This window comes from Ipomoea nil, unplaced genomic scaffold (assembly GCF_001879475.1).
Source record: "Ipomoea nil cultivar Tokyo-kokei standard unplaced genomic scaffold, Asagao_1.1 scaffold2827, whole genome shotgun sequence".
In the NCBI taxonomy this organism is placed as follows: domain Eukaryota; kingdom Viridiplantae; phylum Streptophyta; class Magnoliopsida; order Solanales; family Convolvulaceae; genus Ipomoea; species Ipomoea nil.
In genome coordinates this window covers 1,376,703-1,394,938 of record NW_017619255.1, presented here as the reverse complement: position 1 = coordinate 1,394,938, position 18,236 = coordinate 1,376,703, and the positions used below count along the sequence as shown (strand labels likewise).

Below are 18,236 nucleotides of genomic sequence, written 5' to 3'. Positions count from 1 at the left end.
ATGAATTTAAGTAAGCGGGTCTAAGTGCATAATGTAAGTAACTGAGTTTTCTTTACTAACTATTAGAACAATGCACACAGTTCAATCAATTTGTTCAGTCCGAACACCAATAAAATCAAGGGAATTGGTGTGCACTCAGCCTAATCTTATTTACTTTCTTAGTATTAAACCAGTAGGATCCAGGTTACAAGTGCATAATTTAGGGACTCTAGGGATGTAGTTAATAAACTTCAATCTTATTACGTAGTCTACGGTGCACTGTACGTTGTAATGAAAACCACAAATTGACTAGTGCACTCAACCTAATTTTATTTAACAGTAGGCCTTGTCTGAATATAAGGCTTATTTGATTTTTTAACGCATAGTATTATTCGATCTGTGTTTGTGTTTCTATGTGCAATCTCAAAGTCTTGTGTGAATACCAGGCTTAATCCATTTTTAAAGAGCACTTAGAGGATGCATTTTGATTACCTATATAAAAACAGTGCACCCAGTAAAAAAAGGGGATAAATAATCTGATGTTATTAAAATGGGGTTAACGAATTATAAAGTAAGTAAATTGAATCGGATATATGTGGGAATAAAAAAAAAAGTCAGTTTAGGATGAGATGTCAGCACCGTAATGGATGTAAGAAATAGGCTGTATATGCGCAGTTGTATTCCTTTTCAAATACGGTGGAGGGGAAGTTGCGTGATAGAGCAATGTATCCCATGGTGCGTGGTGTACTGTACAGGCGTGCACTTACAACTATGAGCCCTACGATCTAATATATCAATGCTCCGTAGTGGTTCACTAGTTCGCACGTTAATAATGGTTCGCACCAGAAAAATAGCCTATATATATATATATATATATATATACTACACACAGTGTGTGTGTACAGTGTGTAGTATATATATTGTGTGTACAGTGTACAGTGTGTGTATATATATATATAGTGTGTGTGTGTGTGTAGTGTGTGTATATATATATATATATAGTGCGTGTAGTGTATATATATATATATATATATATATATATATATATATATATATATATAGTTATGAACCTACTCTATTTGTAATAAAAAATTTGTTTAGTGATTTAGCCCGTTGGATTAACCAACAACCCGTTGTTTAGGGTTAGGTCCAACCCAACTCAAAAAGAAAAAATAAAAAACCATTTTAGTCCAAGCCAACAAGTCCACCAACCCTGTAGGGCTAGTCCAAAACCCAACGGGTTGGCCCCTTTGACATCCCTAGGTACCCCCATCACTTCTGGTCTTACCTACTAATGTCCATTTAGCTGATGAATCCTTGGCACACCTGATGTCAAGGGCTAATCCCATTCCACCTAGTAATAACTCCATTACCATACTGCCAGCCCAAAATGAACCCTCAGATAATAACTTCATTGCCATACTGCCAGCCCAAAATGAACCCTCAGATCATGACTCCATTGCCATATTGCCAACCCAGAATGAACCCTCACAGCAACAACAAGTAAGAAGATCCACTAGGCATGTGATCAGACCAGCCTATCTCCTGGACTATGATTGTCAACTACCTAACAAAAGAACATCTCCTCATATTTTGTCTGCTGTTCTATCCTATGACAAATTGTCACCCAATTTCAAAGCATTTGCCCTAAATATATTGAATATAACAGAACCAAAATCCTACAATGAAGCCATTCTACATGACTGCTGGAAATTAGCTATGCAGGCTGAAATAGATGCCCTCCAAGCCAACAAAACCTGGGAACTAACAACCCTTCCACCCTCCAAACAAGCAATAGGCTGTAGATGGGTATACAAGGTCAAACATAAGTCAGATGGGACTGTGGAAAGGTGTAAGGCTAGGTTGGTAGCAAAAGGATACACTCAAACATGTGGACTGGACTATATTGATACCTTTAGTCCAGTAGCTAAGATTACATCCATAAGGGCTCTAATTGTTGTGGCAGCTGCAAAGGGTTGGCAATTACACCAATTGGATGTAAATAATGCATTCCTCCATGGTGATCTACATGAGGAGGTATATATGCATCTCCCTCCAGGTTTTGATGTTCAGTATCCTAGGCAAGTATGCAGACTGACTAAGTCCCTTTATGGCCTAAAACAAGCTAGTAGGCAATGGAACTCTAGGCTCACAAGTGAGCTGATCACTCTAGGTTTTAAACAAGCTGTTTGTGATAATTCTCTGTTCACAAAGGGGTCAGGTAACAGCTTTGTGGCATTATTGGTATATGTTGATGATGTCATACTGGCAAGCAGTGACAAAGATCAAATTCAACAAATAAAAGACCATCTCCATTCTACTTTTCAGATCAAGGATCTAGGCAATCTAAGGTTCTTCCTTGGACTTGAAGTTGCTAGAACTCAGAAAGGGATTGCTGTTAATCAAAGAAAGTATGCCCTGGACCTTCTTAAAGAAACAGGCTTTCTGAGTAGTAAACTTGTGAGAACCCTATGATACAAACAGCAAAGTTGAGCCAAGACAGTGGGGCACCATTAGAAGATAACTCTCAGTATAGAAGGTTGATTGGGAAATTATTATACCTGACCATAACAAGACCAGATATATGCTTTGCAGTTCAACAACTATCCCAATTCCTAGACAAGCCTACTACTGATCATCTCCAAGCAGCTCACAGAATTTTGAGATATGTGAAAAATTCCCCAGGCCAAGGCTTATTCTTTCCAGCAAACTCAAGTCTCAAATTGAGAGGATTTGCAGACTCAGACTGGGCTGCCTGCATTGATACTAGAAGATCAGTAACAGGGTTTTGTATGTTCCTAGGAGAGGCTTTAATCTCCTGGAAATCCAAGAAACAAGGAACAATATCCAGATCATCTTCAGAAGCAGAATACAGGGCCATGGCTCTTGCTGCCTGTGAGATCCAATGGTTGATCTATCTTCTTGAAACATTGGAAGTAAAAATGGAGGGGCCTGCTGTGTTATACTCTGACAGTAAATCAGCAATAGCCATTGCTGAAAACCCAGTGTTTCACGAACGAACAAAGCATATAGAGATTGATTGTCATCTTATAAGGGAGAAACTACAAAAAGGCATCATCAGGTTATTGCATATTTCCACTGACAACCAGACTGCTGACATCCTAACCAAGCCATTGCAACCTCTGTCATTTCAAAAACTTGTTTCCAAACTGGGGCTTCATTCCATGTACAATCCAGCTTGCGGGGTATTAGAGGACAAGCCTACTACTGGTCAAGGATAGTCAACAGCCGTTAGGAAGTTAGAGGCAGTTATTTTCTGTTAAGATGGTTTACTGCCTAAACTGCCTTTCTTCTTCTTTCTCATATAAATGGTGTATGACTTAGAAGGTGAAGTTGTGATAACAGAAATCAATGAAACAGTATCTTTCTTTTCTTCCTTTGATCCATCTTACAATTCATGATAGTAGATTCAAAAATCTGGGAATAATACCTTAAGACTTCCACGTTGAGATCCGCACCTTCCTTCCAAGTCCCGGTGGGATCTTTTATGCGGGAAAGATGATTGGCACGTTTCCGAGCTGTGGCTGTTCTGTGAAAAAATTTGGTATTATTATCACCATGTTTGAGCCATAAGTGTTTTGATCTTTGACGCCAAAAAACTTCTTCCTGAAATTGTAGCGCTAACAGTTCAGACTCCAGTGATTTATACTCATCAACAGCCGCTGGCAGTCGACTATCTCTCAGGGATACTAACCTGCTACGTAAGTATTGCATGCGGCGCCCAAACTTTTTATAAAGATCACCGCCCCAATGCCATAAGTTCTGACCACAGAGCATAATCCTCTCCTGAAACTCGCACCCAACAGTCTGACTCCAAGCACGTTCAATCACCTGGCGACAACCATCGTCATGAAGCCATGAAGATTCAAATCTAAACTTACGACCTTGAGTACGCCTCGGATAGCCATCCACATCAACAAAAATGGCAGAGTGATCTGAAGATAGGGTGAAAATATTGTGAACAATCACCTCGGAATATAAATCAGTCCACTCTGTGGTAGCGACGGCGCTGTCTAGTCTTTCTTCCACCCAGGCATCCGTTCCACGTCCCCTCTCCCATGTAAAACGGCTACCCACCATGCCCAAATCCATAAGGTTACAGTCTTGCAGTGTTTCGTTAAAGCCATATAATAAAGAGTTAGGGTGAGGGTGAGGACCCCTCTTTTCCGAATGACAGGCTAAATCATTGAAGTCGCCAAGTATAACCCAAGGCAAACTCGACTGCTCCTTAAGGTGACGAAGTAGGTCCCAAGATTGTTGACGTTTGGTTCTCTCCGGGTGACCGTAATAACAAGTTAGTCGCCACTGCGGTTTGTCGGGCAGTGTAATTAACATATCAATGTGATTTTGTGAGTAGCTCAACATTGTAGCCGATTCTCTATCCCTCCAAAATAGCGCCAACCCACCTCCCAATCCAACTCTTTCAACACAAAACAGACCTTCAAACCCCATTTTCATCCTCATCAATTCCACACGATCCAATCTGGCTTTCGTTTCCATTAAGTAAACAAACATGGGTCGTTGTTTGGACACAATGTCCAAAAGCTTGCGAACTGTTCGGGGACTACCCAACCCCCTACAGTTCCAACTAAGAATACTCATTGAGAAGGGCGGGACTGGGAATCGCCATAAGCAAGTTTTTTGACAGGTCATTTTCCACCTCCATGGACTCTTCAGTGGTGACATCGACAGTTCCCTCCATACGACGTCGCTTCTGATCAGTAACTGTGATACCATCCTCTATGCACGTGGTAACAGTGGGAATTAATGCCAAATCAATTCTTTCCTTATGCATGCTAATCATACCATGATCCATGCCTTTGACTGAACCAGGAATGGTAAGGGAATTTTCAACGCGTACTGATTGATTCTTTCCTTCTGTGGGGGTCGCCGCCGCGTGCCATGCACTCCGCTCCACCGACGTCTCCGGAGCGATCCATTGCATGCCCGGCGAAGCAGTGTTCCTTCTTCCACCAGCGCGTAAGCTAGGGCCGTAAGGCTTCTCTTGTTTTGGATCCCAAATTCGAAGCTTTACCTTTGGACAGAATCTATATATCCCCATGGCCGACCATCCCACACACAAAGCAGAAGGTTGGCAAGCGCTCGTAGCGAAAATCAATTGCTACCCACGCTCCATCATCCTTCCTAAGTTTCATGCCTTTCTTAAGAGGTATGTTCACATTAATATCAACACGGATACGAAAGAAAGTACGTAAACTCCCATCAAAGTTATGCTCATCAGAGATTACCAGCCTTCCGATGAAACCGCCGATGGCTTCCAACACCGCCTCCGATCGAAGCCCCGCCGGCAAACCATGAACCTGGATCCAGAAGGGGACCTCATCCAAAGCAACTCTATTGGGATCTTCCGCCGGAGTGATTCGTTTCAAAACCAATAAATTTTGTTCAAACGCCCATGGTCCATTGTCGATTATGTGATCGACATCACCCTCGTGATAAAAACGAAACAAGTAGCGTTGGCCTTCCAGGTCTCGTACGTTCATACCCATTGCTGGTTTCCATACCGCCGCCATCGTGTCCCTGAAATAAAAAAAACTTAACCGGCTTCCCGGTGACAAGCCGACCTACGGCCAAAAATTCTTGGTCGTTCACTGTAGGTCCCAACGAAATATTTGCGATCTGCTGCACAACATCATCTTCCTCTAGATCAGCCATGGAAAGATGAGTGAAAGAAGAAGAAGCCTGAGGACCCGCCATGATCGAGCATCCACAGGAGACGAGAGTCAACAAAGAAGAAACTCACACTTGGAGAAGAAGAAGCTCGCGAAGGTGGCGAGAGAGAAGTATTTTATCACAGTTTTATGAATTCATACTTTATTATTATCGTATTCCTTTATCATAAAATTACAAATTTTTTCCTTCCATAATTCCTCATTGCAACCAAACGACCTATTCCAGTGTATTCGTTATTTAATGGAAAATTATTATGTGCACTTGAGTCCACCTTGCAACGTGGAACCAGGGTACAAAATTCACAATTTATATACTAAATGTTCATAATTTTTATTTTTATATATTAAATGTTCACAATTTACCTACGGAAGGTTCACAATCTAATATATTAAATGTTCTTCCAAAAGGCTGAACCCCAACCCTAAGGGCCCCCCACACCCAGGCCCGACAGAGCATTTGGGAGGATATAAATCATGGTGACTCAACTGAACATGAACCACAGAGGCTAGACCGGTGCTCACTGCGCACAAGGAGCCCCCCTCACTTTGAGAGGTAAGTTGTAAACATTCAGTATAGGCAAATTATACCGTGCATCAGGGCGCACAATGCATTGTGCGTCCTGACCAAAACACCGTCGTTTTGACCATGTTTTTTTTTAGAAATCCTGTTTTCCATTTCTATTGTTAAATTCAAAAAAAAATTATCTGTTTCGAATGTACATAAACTCATAACAGAAAACACATAAACTCATAACAGAATACGCATAATCTAACATAATACATAATACACATAAACTCATAACAGAATACACATAATCTAACATAATATATAATACATAATACACATAAACTCATAACCATAATCTAATCTAACTCTATAATAAAGCAATAACTTGCTGAAGTTTTCATTTTCCCGCCCACCTAATACTACGCCGTTTTGGCTTAAGTTACTGCTATTACATTTTTCCCGCTCATGCATTGTGATGTGTATTTCCCATGCGTTAATGATAATTCGGCTAATTAATGCTAGATTCTTTACCTTCATTATACCCCTCATGGGAATACCAATGCATATAATTAATGTCAGAGAATTATAATCGTTTCTGACCTTTCAAGACCACAATATAATTCAAATTCGTCCTATAATTTTTCTCCTGCTTATATATATATATATATATATATATATATATATATATATATATATATATATATATATATATATATATATAACCAACCTGTACCAGATAATGATAGAAACATACGCAGAGAAATTATTACAAGCCCCTTGGAATAATACAAACCTAATAGAAAATATTAGGTTAATTTAAAAATTCAAATGAATTAAATGAACATTAACATTTAATGAATAGTTGGTTTTCCAATGTTGTGGCTGCTCACTAAAACTCTTCGATTCTTGTGATTTAAATATCTCATTTGTGCCTATAAAAGGCACAAATCAGAGATGTATTTCATCCTAGATTGAAACTGTTCTTGCCATCACCATTAACCATCTTCAAAAGAGTTCTAAAGATGCCTTCCCTTTTTATTGTTGTAAAAGATATCCAACCTATACACAAACTGAGAGGTATTAGAGTACGTTGTGTAAGGGTGTATGTAGTGCCTGAAAGTAGGGGATGAGGGAATACCATCAAGAGTATGGAGTGTTTGCTCCATGATGATCAGGTAATACATTTTTTTTTACTGCATTTGTAACAGAGACATGTTTACATCCTTAGTTCTTCATTCTGCAGAACAGAGTCAAAACATACCAGTAACATTAGAAAAAATGATAAAGTCATGGGACTGATTATTGCTTTATTTCTTTCTTATTTGCAGGGAGATTATATACATGCCTATATTCAGAACACAAATGTTAGAAAATACAAAGAAGTTATAAAAGAAGGACAACTCTATGAGATAAAAAAAAATTATGCTGTTACAAATTATTACATGTACAAGATCACACAACACAAATATATGCTTAAGTTCAATTATAAAACAGAAGTCAAACTGATAAATTCTAAAGGGTTTCCCCTGCATATGTTTCGGTTGACCAGTTTTGTTTCCACATACATACTTAAATTTTGCAGGGTAAGTAAACTACTTCAATACTGTAAAATCTTCCTTTTGTGAAGGTTAAAAGTTGAAGAAACCCCTCTAAAAAGTTTCAGCACTGGCACTCTACACTCACAGTCAACAGGGATTGACAACGGTTAAAAAACCGTTGTTGTTTCTAGAAAAGACAACGGTTAAAAACCGTTGTCTATGCGCGGGACATACAACAACACCGGCTTCAACAACATAAATTTAACCCCTCCGACAACGGTTATTAACCGTGGTCTATGTGCATTTTTCTTGTAGTGATAATTAGTACTCTATTTTACTTTTATTAAATTAAATAATGATTTAGTAGCTACAACAAAATTTAATACATATGCATTTCTTTAGTTTAGAATTATGTGTCTACAATGTCTTTATTCAGAAAAAATTATTCATTATCAATAAATTAAATAAGAGAAATAATTTCATTAGTTATATTGTCTTTATTTTTCTTCAATATAAAAATTCTTTATATTCAAATTCATCAATTGATTATATTCGCTACATTGTCCCTACAATATCTTTATTAAAAAAAAATTATTCATTATCAATAAATTAATTAAGAGAAATAATTTTTATTAGTTATATTGTCTTTATTTTTCTCCAACGTAAAAATTCTTTACATTCAAATTCATCAATTGATTATATTCACTACATTGTCTATTATCTTTTTTTTTTTTGCACTACTTTTTAATTAAATATCAAAGTTATAATACAAAATAAGCTATATATTTATTTACCAAGTATTTTATTAATACCATGAAAAAATTAAAAAATATATATAATTAATAAAGCCAATAATATTAACTATTTGAGAGATTTGTTGGCAAAGAGAGTATTCAAATCACACAACAAATTGAAGTGATAACTACCTTACAATGTCCTTGTTTGACAATGAGCAGTTAGCGATAGCGGATTATATTGGAAAATTTGACCAGCGAATTATATCAACAGTTGGTAAAAATATATTTAAAACAATTAGTTGTTTAGATTAACATGTAAAATGACCTAAGGGTATACATATATTTAATAATAATAATAATAATAACAATAACAATAATAATTGTTTAAAAAAATATAATTAAGCCAATAATATTAATTAACTACTTGGGGGATTTATTGACAAAAAGAGTATTCGAATCACACAACAAATTGAAGTGGGAAACTACCTCTCAATGTCCTTGTTTGGCAATCAGCAGTTAGCTGTTCAATATTAGGGTTTAGGGTTTAGGGTTTAGGGTTTAGGGTTTAGAAAACGAGCCTCGAACATATGTAGAAGTGGTGACTTCTACATATGGACCAACCCGAGAGAGGCTATTGAGAGTGAAGTAGATTCTATCTTAGAGAATCATACTTGGAACTGGTTGTTCTTCCTCTAGGTTGTAAAACCTCGGGATCCTAAATGGATCACTAGTCGGAAGATAAAAACCGGTTGGTTATATTGAAGTAAAAATGGCCGAGCTTGTAATTGTAGATTACATGCAACGCGAGTGCCACGGTTACTTCGATATAAATATTCTCTTGTGATGAGAATGAAATCCATTAGGATGATACTTGCCAATAGCCATTTGGCGAGACTTGGAAGTTCATCAAAATGGATGTATCGCTTTCTTAGTAGACCTGGAACAACCTGAGGGTTTGTGGTTCCATACTGTGAAAAGAAAGTGTGTAATTGGTGAGATCATTGGATGGTTTGAAACAATTGCCTTAGTATTTGGCATGTAGGTTTTGATCATACAATGATGTGTCATGAGTTTAGTATAAACAAATGTGATAAATGTCTACGTAATGCGTACAATAGACAAGGTTATCACTATTTGTCTATACACGATAAACTCAACGTGGGTAGAAACGATCACCGGATCAATTCTACCAAGAACATGTTAAATTTGAGATTTGACATGAAGGATATGGGGTTGGCAGATTTAATCCTCGGGATTAAAAATTGAGAGAAGACTGTATGGTCTCGTGGTAAGCCAATCTCATTGTGTTGATTGAATCCTTGTGAATGATGATAATCAAATGGCTTGGACATACTTAGATACTAACGGACAACTAGCCAATAATCACGAAGATTGTACTTCTCAGGGAGAATACATTCAGATTATTGGTAGTTTAACTGTATCAAATGGGTTGTACTAGGCCGAACATTGCCTTTGCGGTTAACGAACTCGGTAGATATACGAGTAACCCTAGTGTTACGCACTAGAAGGCAATAGTCAAAGTTATGAGGTACTTAAGGTATGCTCGTGACTTTGGACTGCACTACATGGGATATCTAGCTGTACTTGGATAGTATAGGACGCTAAGTCCATCAAAGGCTACGTCCTTACGTAGGCCAGTGCAGTCGGTTAAACGGAAATTCTCGAAATGAATTTGTGATAGCTAAGATCCGACGGGATCAAAGCTGAGAGCCTTACACTCGTGTCGCGAGCGAGTAGGCCGAATGGCTATGCCATTATTTCGAGAATGTTCCTAGTGGTGAACTCGTACCTCCAATTTGCGTGCATTGCGATAGTCAAGCTAAAATTGGTTAAGTACATAGTTAAATGTGGAATGGTAAGTCTAGACTTATAAGTCGTAGATATAATACCATTAAACAATTTCTCACAACGGGGGTTATCTCCATTGACTACGTGATGTCAAAAGATAACGTAGCGGCCGCTAACTCGCTAACCCGAGGGTAAGCAAATAGTTGTGGAGAAGTTGGAACGAGGAATGGGTCTAAAGTCTTTGGACTAAAAGTTCTATAGTGGATACCCAACCTAGCTGGCACCTAGGTTCAATGGGACAACTAAATTATGGAACGGAGCGTGTCACTGTAGGGGTCTCGGACTCCCTATCACTCCTCGTTAGAAACAGTGGCTCCCGCGCAAGGTTAGCATGTTGATGCTTTAATGATTCGAATGTCGGTTGACATGTGTGAGTATGCGGGATACTCGGAAAAGAATCACCTATGTGAGAGAGAAGTGAGGGTCGCTTCAAAGGAGAATTGATAGGCACAATTCTTCACAAACTCTTGCAGAACCAGGAAGGTGACCCACGACCAAAACAGGCACAATCATGAGAACAGAGCATGGTTGGGAGGTTCCTGTGTGAGATATGTCATCGTCTACACAAACGGCAGTCGGTTCAAAGACATCGCGTTCTACCGTACAGCTAGTAGAGTAAACATGTCTTCACAAGGGAAGGTTCAAAGGGTATAGTGATCCCTACCTATCCTATGCAGGGATCGACCGTTGAACACAGTTTGTTTCCGATTTCAAAATACCCTGAAAATCATTTTTCATTCATGTGGGGGATTGTTGGAAAAATAGCATTAAAATGGCATTTTGAGTGATTATTTTGTGGTACAAATATATGTGGGATCCACTTCCGATTTGGGTCGGGCCAATGTGGATTCGGGTTCTTCGTAGTGAGACGAAGAATTTGATATAATGTACGCTCAAAATGGGTAATAGGTGAATGAGAAATTGATTCTCAAAGTGAACCTATTTGAGAGAAGTCAACTTAAGTTTAGATGCTAATTAAAATTAGCATTCTAATATGCACTGCACGAAAGTTGCAAATGTAATTAAGCTTTGGAAAAAAATGGACGAAAGTTCCAATTAGCTAATTAAGTGGCATTGAATGGACGAAAGTTCCAATTAGCTAATGAAGTGGCATTGCATGGACGAAAGGTGCAGCACGAAAGTTCATTTGCTTATGTAAGAGTAAATGGATTAATTAAGCTAAGCACGAGAGGTTAAGCTTTGGGAAAAGCTTAAGTGGAATTTGGGATTTAAAGCACAATTTTGTGCTTTTGATCATAGTTTCGTGTTTGGGAGAAATGAGCTCCTTTCGTGAGCTCATTTCGTGCTGCACCGTTTCGGTGCTTGCGGACCACTCGGGTGTGGTTTTCGGTTCCAATTTGTTAAACTTTCGGATTTGTACGGACTTCTCGGTCACTCAGATATTTGAAACAGGTCGCTACAATCGGTACGAATTAATCGGATATTAAGTTCGTGACCGTTGATATTATTTCGATAATAAGTGCGACCGTTTCAAACGTTATAATTCAATTTTTAAATTGAATTTAAGTTGGTTAATGTGTCATGATGATGCTATTTAGTATCAATCTCCTATATAAACATGTTGTGGGAGCAACCTTTTTAAAACACAATGTTAGAAAGAAAGTGAGAAACAACACAAGAACACACACAAAGAATTCTCTTTTCCTCTCAAAATTCTGCTCCTACTCCATTGTTGAAGCTGTGTTTTGCCCGTGCTCTTGTTCGCCGGGTTCGTTCGTTTGGGTGCTCAAACGTCGAACCGCTGTACGTTTTATTCTGGGAGACCTAGGCCACAACGCTCCTAGCACTCATGGGAGGTGGCAAATAAGGTTTTAAGGAAAGAAAGGCACCTTGCCTAACTCGTACATTTCTTTCTTCCCTCTCCTTCTTTCTTGTTTTGGATTATGCTTTTAAGCAAAAATCCGTTCTCCCTCTTTTGATATATTAGTTGGATTGGACTTATAATCTGAGGATTATTAGTTTCAATTTTGGTTAATATATATTGGTATATCTTTTCCGTAGATATACATGTATATATAACCTTTGTATCCGTTTTATATATATTTGTGTGTATATATATATATTTCGGATAAATATCCAATAATATTTTATATACTTGTGTGTGTGTATATAAATATTATTTTTTGGGATATTAAATCGATTGTGGTTCATTATCACCAACAATCTTAAAACCTTATTTTTTTTTATAATGAACAAGTCGATGGATTCCAAAAGTGTTGGATCCGTGAATGTTGCTCGTGGTGCACATTCTAATGGTAGGAACGGCAACGATGTTGCACATTCCGTGATGCCAGTTGATGGCAGCAACGTTGGAAATGTTGTTTCCATGGGAGTTGCAAAAACACATGATGGTGCTCCAGAGAACTTTGGTTCACGAACCGGTAGACCTGTGGCTAATGGCACACAATTGGTACCTATTGTGTTGTCTAGTGGATCGGCTAAAAGCCACGAAGGATCCTATGATGGCGTAATGACTACATGGTCTGAGGACTATGGTAGTGTTACCAATGACTTCAACCGTAATCGAAGGAAACTCAAGCGGAAGCTTAGCTTTCAAGAAGATTACGAGAAGAAGGAGAAATGCCACTACAAAGCGAACCGTCATCCTGGTGAAAAGGTTGAGGATAATTTCGCTATGTTTAAAACTTGTGGATGGTTGGACGAGTGAGGTCACAACCGAGGTACCCCGATGTGCGCTATGGACCACCCTTTGTGGAGTGGACGATTGAGAATGGAACAAGGCACACGGGTTTGAAGGACTACTACGAGATAGGAATAAGGAATTGGTTTCCAATGTAATTTTTCCTATTTATTTATTTTGAATAAATGTTGTAGTATCCTTGTGATACATTTTTATTGTTGAGTAAAAATGAATTGTTCCATTGAGTTGTTGAATTTTGGTACATACGAATTATTTGTTAGAATAGTGTCAAATGTATGGGTGCGTAATGCATCACGGAGCATTATGTGGAAAATGCTAAAATGGCTTAACGGCCGGAACGAAATGTAACAAGCGTGTTACATGTTTGAAATCCCGTAAAGAACTTCGGTTTAGGTTCATGTAGAACGATAAGGATTTCAATGATCAATTTGTCAAAATTTGGATGACTATATAATCGTGAGCGTCACAGCTCAAGTGTTGTATATTTTATATAATATTCTAAGAATGATTATATGAGTTTGATTCAACTAGTGGGAAATTTGGTTGATTTGTTCTTGTTAATTATGTTATAATTGACTTGATCAAAAATTTCAAATTATACTAGTATATTTATTTTGAGACAAATTGTGTCTTGGTGAATAGTGCTTTTGTAGCACTAATGGATAGTGCAATTTAATTTGGCACTTTAAAGTGCAAATTAAAACACTGCAACAGTGCTATTAAGCACTAGGAAGAGTGCCTAATTAGGCACTTACGGCCACTTGGTGGCTGCACCTTTAGGTGTTGGAAACTTAAGCATTTGGTGCTTTGGTAATAGCAATAAAGGTGCTATATTATGATTGGTCTTAATGCTAATCTACTTAGCTTAAACCTTTCGCATGTGGCTAATTAAATTTAGCATTGTAAAAGTGCTATGTGATTAACACGAAAGGAGGTTTGGTTAATTGTGTAATTAACTAATAATCCTTGTGCTAGGTAGCACTGAAATTATAAATTAAGCAACCGAATGTTGCTAGGAGTTTATAATTTAAAGCAATAGAGATTGCTTTGGAATCGGTGCATTAGCTTGGTATAGCACGTTTCGTGCTTCATTACTAAGCACTGATTCGTGCTTCAATTTTGGAAGCAATGATTCGGGTTTTTTTTTCCTTCGGTCAAAAACCGAATGGATTTGTAAAGACTAATCTGTTAGCTTCTACGAGATGTGTTAACGTGTAACACATGTTTATTCTTTATGAGAATAAAAAGGATAACCAAATTAATTGTGAATTAACGCGGTTACGAACGATCGATGTGGTGAAAATGAAACACCGATTGGTGATTTCGGCGCAAGCGTTAGTATCGCACTCGAGTGTACGGTACGGTATTCACCTCAGTCGAACGTTGTTGCCGAACATAAATATCAAGACGTTGATAAGTTCGGGTCTACCTCAAAGTATGTGGGGTGAGACAATACTTTGGACAAGTAAGTACCTTTTAAATAAGGTAACCCGCATGAAATTCTTACGAATTGTGGGTACGTAGGAAGTTTTCTACTAATGCCTGAAATGTGGGGGTGTCTTGCCAAAGGCGTTTTGGTTCTTAGTACACGAGTCCTACGTTCTGGACGTACATAAGAACATGGTAAGTTGAATCAAGAAATTCATCGTTCTTTGAAGATGTATTTCTGTGAAGGTTCAATAAAGGACCTAGCACGTTGAAAGGAACTTTCGACGTAGCTATGGTTGAAGGGTATGAAAGAGAACCCGGGCTCAAAGCTAGACGTAGCAAGAGAGCTAGGATTGGAAAATCCCTTGGTCCAGATTTTCTGACGTACATGCTAGAATGTGACGCGCAACTCGTACATTTAAGGAAAGAAAGGCACCTTGCCTAACTCGTACATTTCTTTCTTCCCTCTCCTTCTTTCTTGTTTTGGATTATGCTTTTAAGCAAAAATCCGTTCTCCCTCTTTTGATATATTAGTTGGATTGGACTTATAATCTGAGGATTATTAGTTTCAATTTTGGTTAATATATATTGGTATATCTTTTCCGTAGATATACATGTATATATAACCTTTGTATCCGTTTTATATATATTTGTGTGTATATATATATTTCGGATAAATATCCAATAATATTTTATATACTTGTGTGTGTATATATAAATATTATTTTTTTGGGATATTAAATCGATGTATAGTGCACCGCAATTATGCACCGCAAAAATAATATTTAAAAAATGAACCGCAATTATATTTAAAAAATATACAAATCAAATTTCGATATTAAACTGTTTTTTATTACATGTATATCTACAGAATTTATAGTAAATTAAACTGTTTTCTCTTTTATAGTAAATTAAACTGTTTTCTCTTTTATAGTAAAAATTAAACTATAATAATATTTACTTAATTTGATTTGTTTTTTTTTTAAAAATATTTAATGGAGGGGTGAACCATACAAGACCGAAATACAATTTCAATCGGGCAAATTATATCGTGCACCGCAATTATGCACCGCGCGTCAAAACGACGTCGTTTTATTTAATGAAAACAAACGCCATCTGTTTCGTGCCGTTCCGCGCCATTTCGCAAAAAGTAACTCTGTTATTCAGTTTCATTCTGTATATACTGTAGTTTCATTTCGATGTAACTACAGTTTCATTTCATATAACTACATTTTCATTCGATATTATAACACCAAATATGTGAAAATGTTATTTAATTTTATTTTATATACACCATAGTTTCATTAAAACAGAACTACATGATCATTTCGATATAACTACAGCTTCATTACGCAATATACACTCAAAAATGTGAAATGTTATTCAATTTTATTTTATATATACTGCAGTTTCATTTCAACACACCTACAGTTTCATTTCAATTCAATTGCAGTTTTAGTTGATAATATAAAAATAATACGTGAGGTAATGTCAGTTTAGATACCAGTTTCACTTCAATTGAATTGCAGTTTCAGGTTATAATATATAAAATAATATGTGAGGCAGTATCGGTTTAGATACATAGTATCAGTTAATAATTAATACACCAAATATGTGCACTCCGTTAACTATAACAGCGCGTCGTTTCTTTACTTAAAGAAACGGTGTTGCTTATATGAAAATGAGACTTGTATCTACATTAACAGCTTAGTTTGTCATAAGAGAAGTTTGAATAGAATTGCAAGGGTTTGAAATTCAACGTTTTGGAAAGAAACGAGACTTGTCAATAGCGGCAGCTAGCTAGTCCCTCATTGTCAATTTTGCAAAATTAGTCCATCAATTGTTTCAATTGTAGCCAATGTAATCCTCCTGTCAGATTTTTCACTAACTAGTGTTAAAACTATGGACAATTTTGTAATTTCGCAACCCATCACTTTTACCCCTAATTTCTTCCTTCTGAATTGACCTACGCAAAGTCGACCTAGTACTTCAAGGCACTCTCTCAGCCGGAAAGCTCATGTGTCACCGGCGAATGAGAAGGGCTCACCTCCGGCACGATGGTGTATCCACCGAACAAGAAGACTGATGTCTACGATTGATTTTAATCCGTTCTCTATTGATGTTTGCTCCGGCGGATGGAAGACTTCTTGACTGTTTTCGAAGATCTCGCTCCCCTGTTTTACTCCTCCGGTCAGGCTATTGCTGAGTGCTGACTGGTGGTAAAGATTTCCTGAAGCTTCTTTAGTTGTCATGAAGGTTGGACGTTTTTACGTCCATTTTTTCATGCTGGTGGTGTTCGTTTGCTGTTGGTTTTTTGTGTGAGATTTTCTGGTGTTAAATTGACTTTGTGGCGAATGGATTACCTCTGGCGTGCCTATTGACTTCCCCTTTTGGACTGCTTGAATCCAAATGGCGTCTGGAGTTAGGACGTAGTTGGGGATGGTGAATGGTGGCCTCAGGGTCCAGCATTACTCTCTGATGATCCATGCTCTTTTCCGGTCATATTGGTTGGTATGTGATATGTATTGTTGGGTGGCCATCAAGATGGTGGTCTCAAGCTAAAGCAATTTTCGTGCTGTTTTGCAGTGTGACATCCAATAGCATTTTAGATAGAGCAATTGACATGGAAGATGCTCAACACAACGAACATTCTCAGACTTGTAAGTAAAATCCAAAACTTGATCTGTGTTTGTACTCAAGTTCCTTCTCATTGATGACGACATTTTGTAGAACCACATAGAAGGGTATCATGAGTTGTTTGCAAAGAGAAAATGTTTCTTCTCCACTGCTGTTGCGAAATGGGATGCTGAGTTTTATGTCAAGGTTGATGATGATATCCATGTCAACTTGGGTATATCTGCTTACCACTTCTCCTCCTGATATGTAACACTCCTTTATATGGTTTTGGCTGATTGTTTTTGGTGCATTGAAAATAAATACCTGATTATCATGATACATACGCAGGTACTGGACCAGAACAACCAGAACTCAAATTCAGTAGCCATTAGTCCACCAAGCTACATGGACCCCCCTTCCTTTTTTCTGAACACATTCAAGCAGTAGCAGCCCCTCCCTGAAAATAGTTTGGAGCTACTACTGCCCAGGCTTCATTTCTCAAAGTGGGATCAACCCAAAAATAATGCCCAACATACTCCAGATTTCCTTTGGCCATCATAAGCCAAAAACACCATTCCAGAAGCTTCATTTCTCCATCCAGACGCAAACCAAACTCCAGCATTCAAACTGCAAGGTTCCAGAAACAGACCAGCCTGCAGATTTATACCATGCTTCTACCTCAAAACAGCCAAGCCTCACTCATCATCATTTTAATTGTAACAAAAATAAATGATGCTTCCCTCCTGAGATTTCCTGAAAAACAGAATTAATTTTCCAGACCCTACTACAGCCCCCTTCCCAGTCCACACAAATTACTCGTTTGGATATCCCGGACCATGTTTTCTCCATGCCCACCAACACAATTTGCCTCCTAACCATTCTTGATTTGTTCTTACTTTGCTTTCCACTTCCAGCGGTGATTTCCTGGTAGGTGGTTCTGGGTCTATGGATCCCGGTGGTTCACCGGCGACACATGAGCTTTCCGGTTGGGAGAGTGCTTGGATATGTGCCGGAAGTACTCATTCACTTAGCATAGGTCAATACGGGTGAAAGAAGAAATTGGTTGTAAAAGTGATGGGTTGCGAAATTACAAAATTGTCCATGATTTTTAACACTAGTTAGTGAAAAATTTGACTGTAGGATTACATTGACTACAATTAAAAC

The 18,236-nt window shown here is 37.9% G+C and overlaps 1 protein-coding gene across 1 annotated transcript; it reads left to right on the top strand.

Annotated features, from left to right (window-relative positions):
- Nucleotides 1-2,450: 2,450 nt before the first annotated feature.
- On the top strand, nt 2,451-3,221 carry LOC109159415 (uncharacterized mitochondrial protein AtMg00810-like). Its single transcript, XM_019307527.1, has one exon. The coding sequence runs from the start codon at nt 2,451-2,453 to the stop codon at nt 3,219-3,221; it is 771 nt and encodes a 256-aa protein (XP_019163072.1).
- Nucleotides 3,222-18,236: the final 15,015 nt, after the last annotated feature.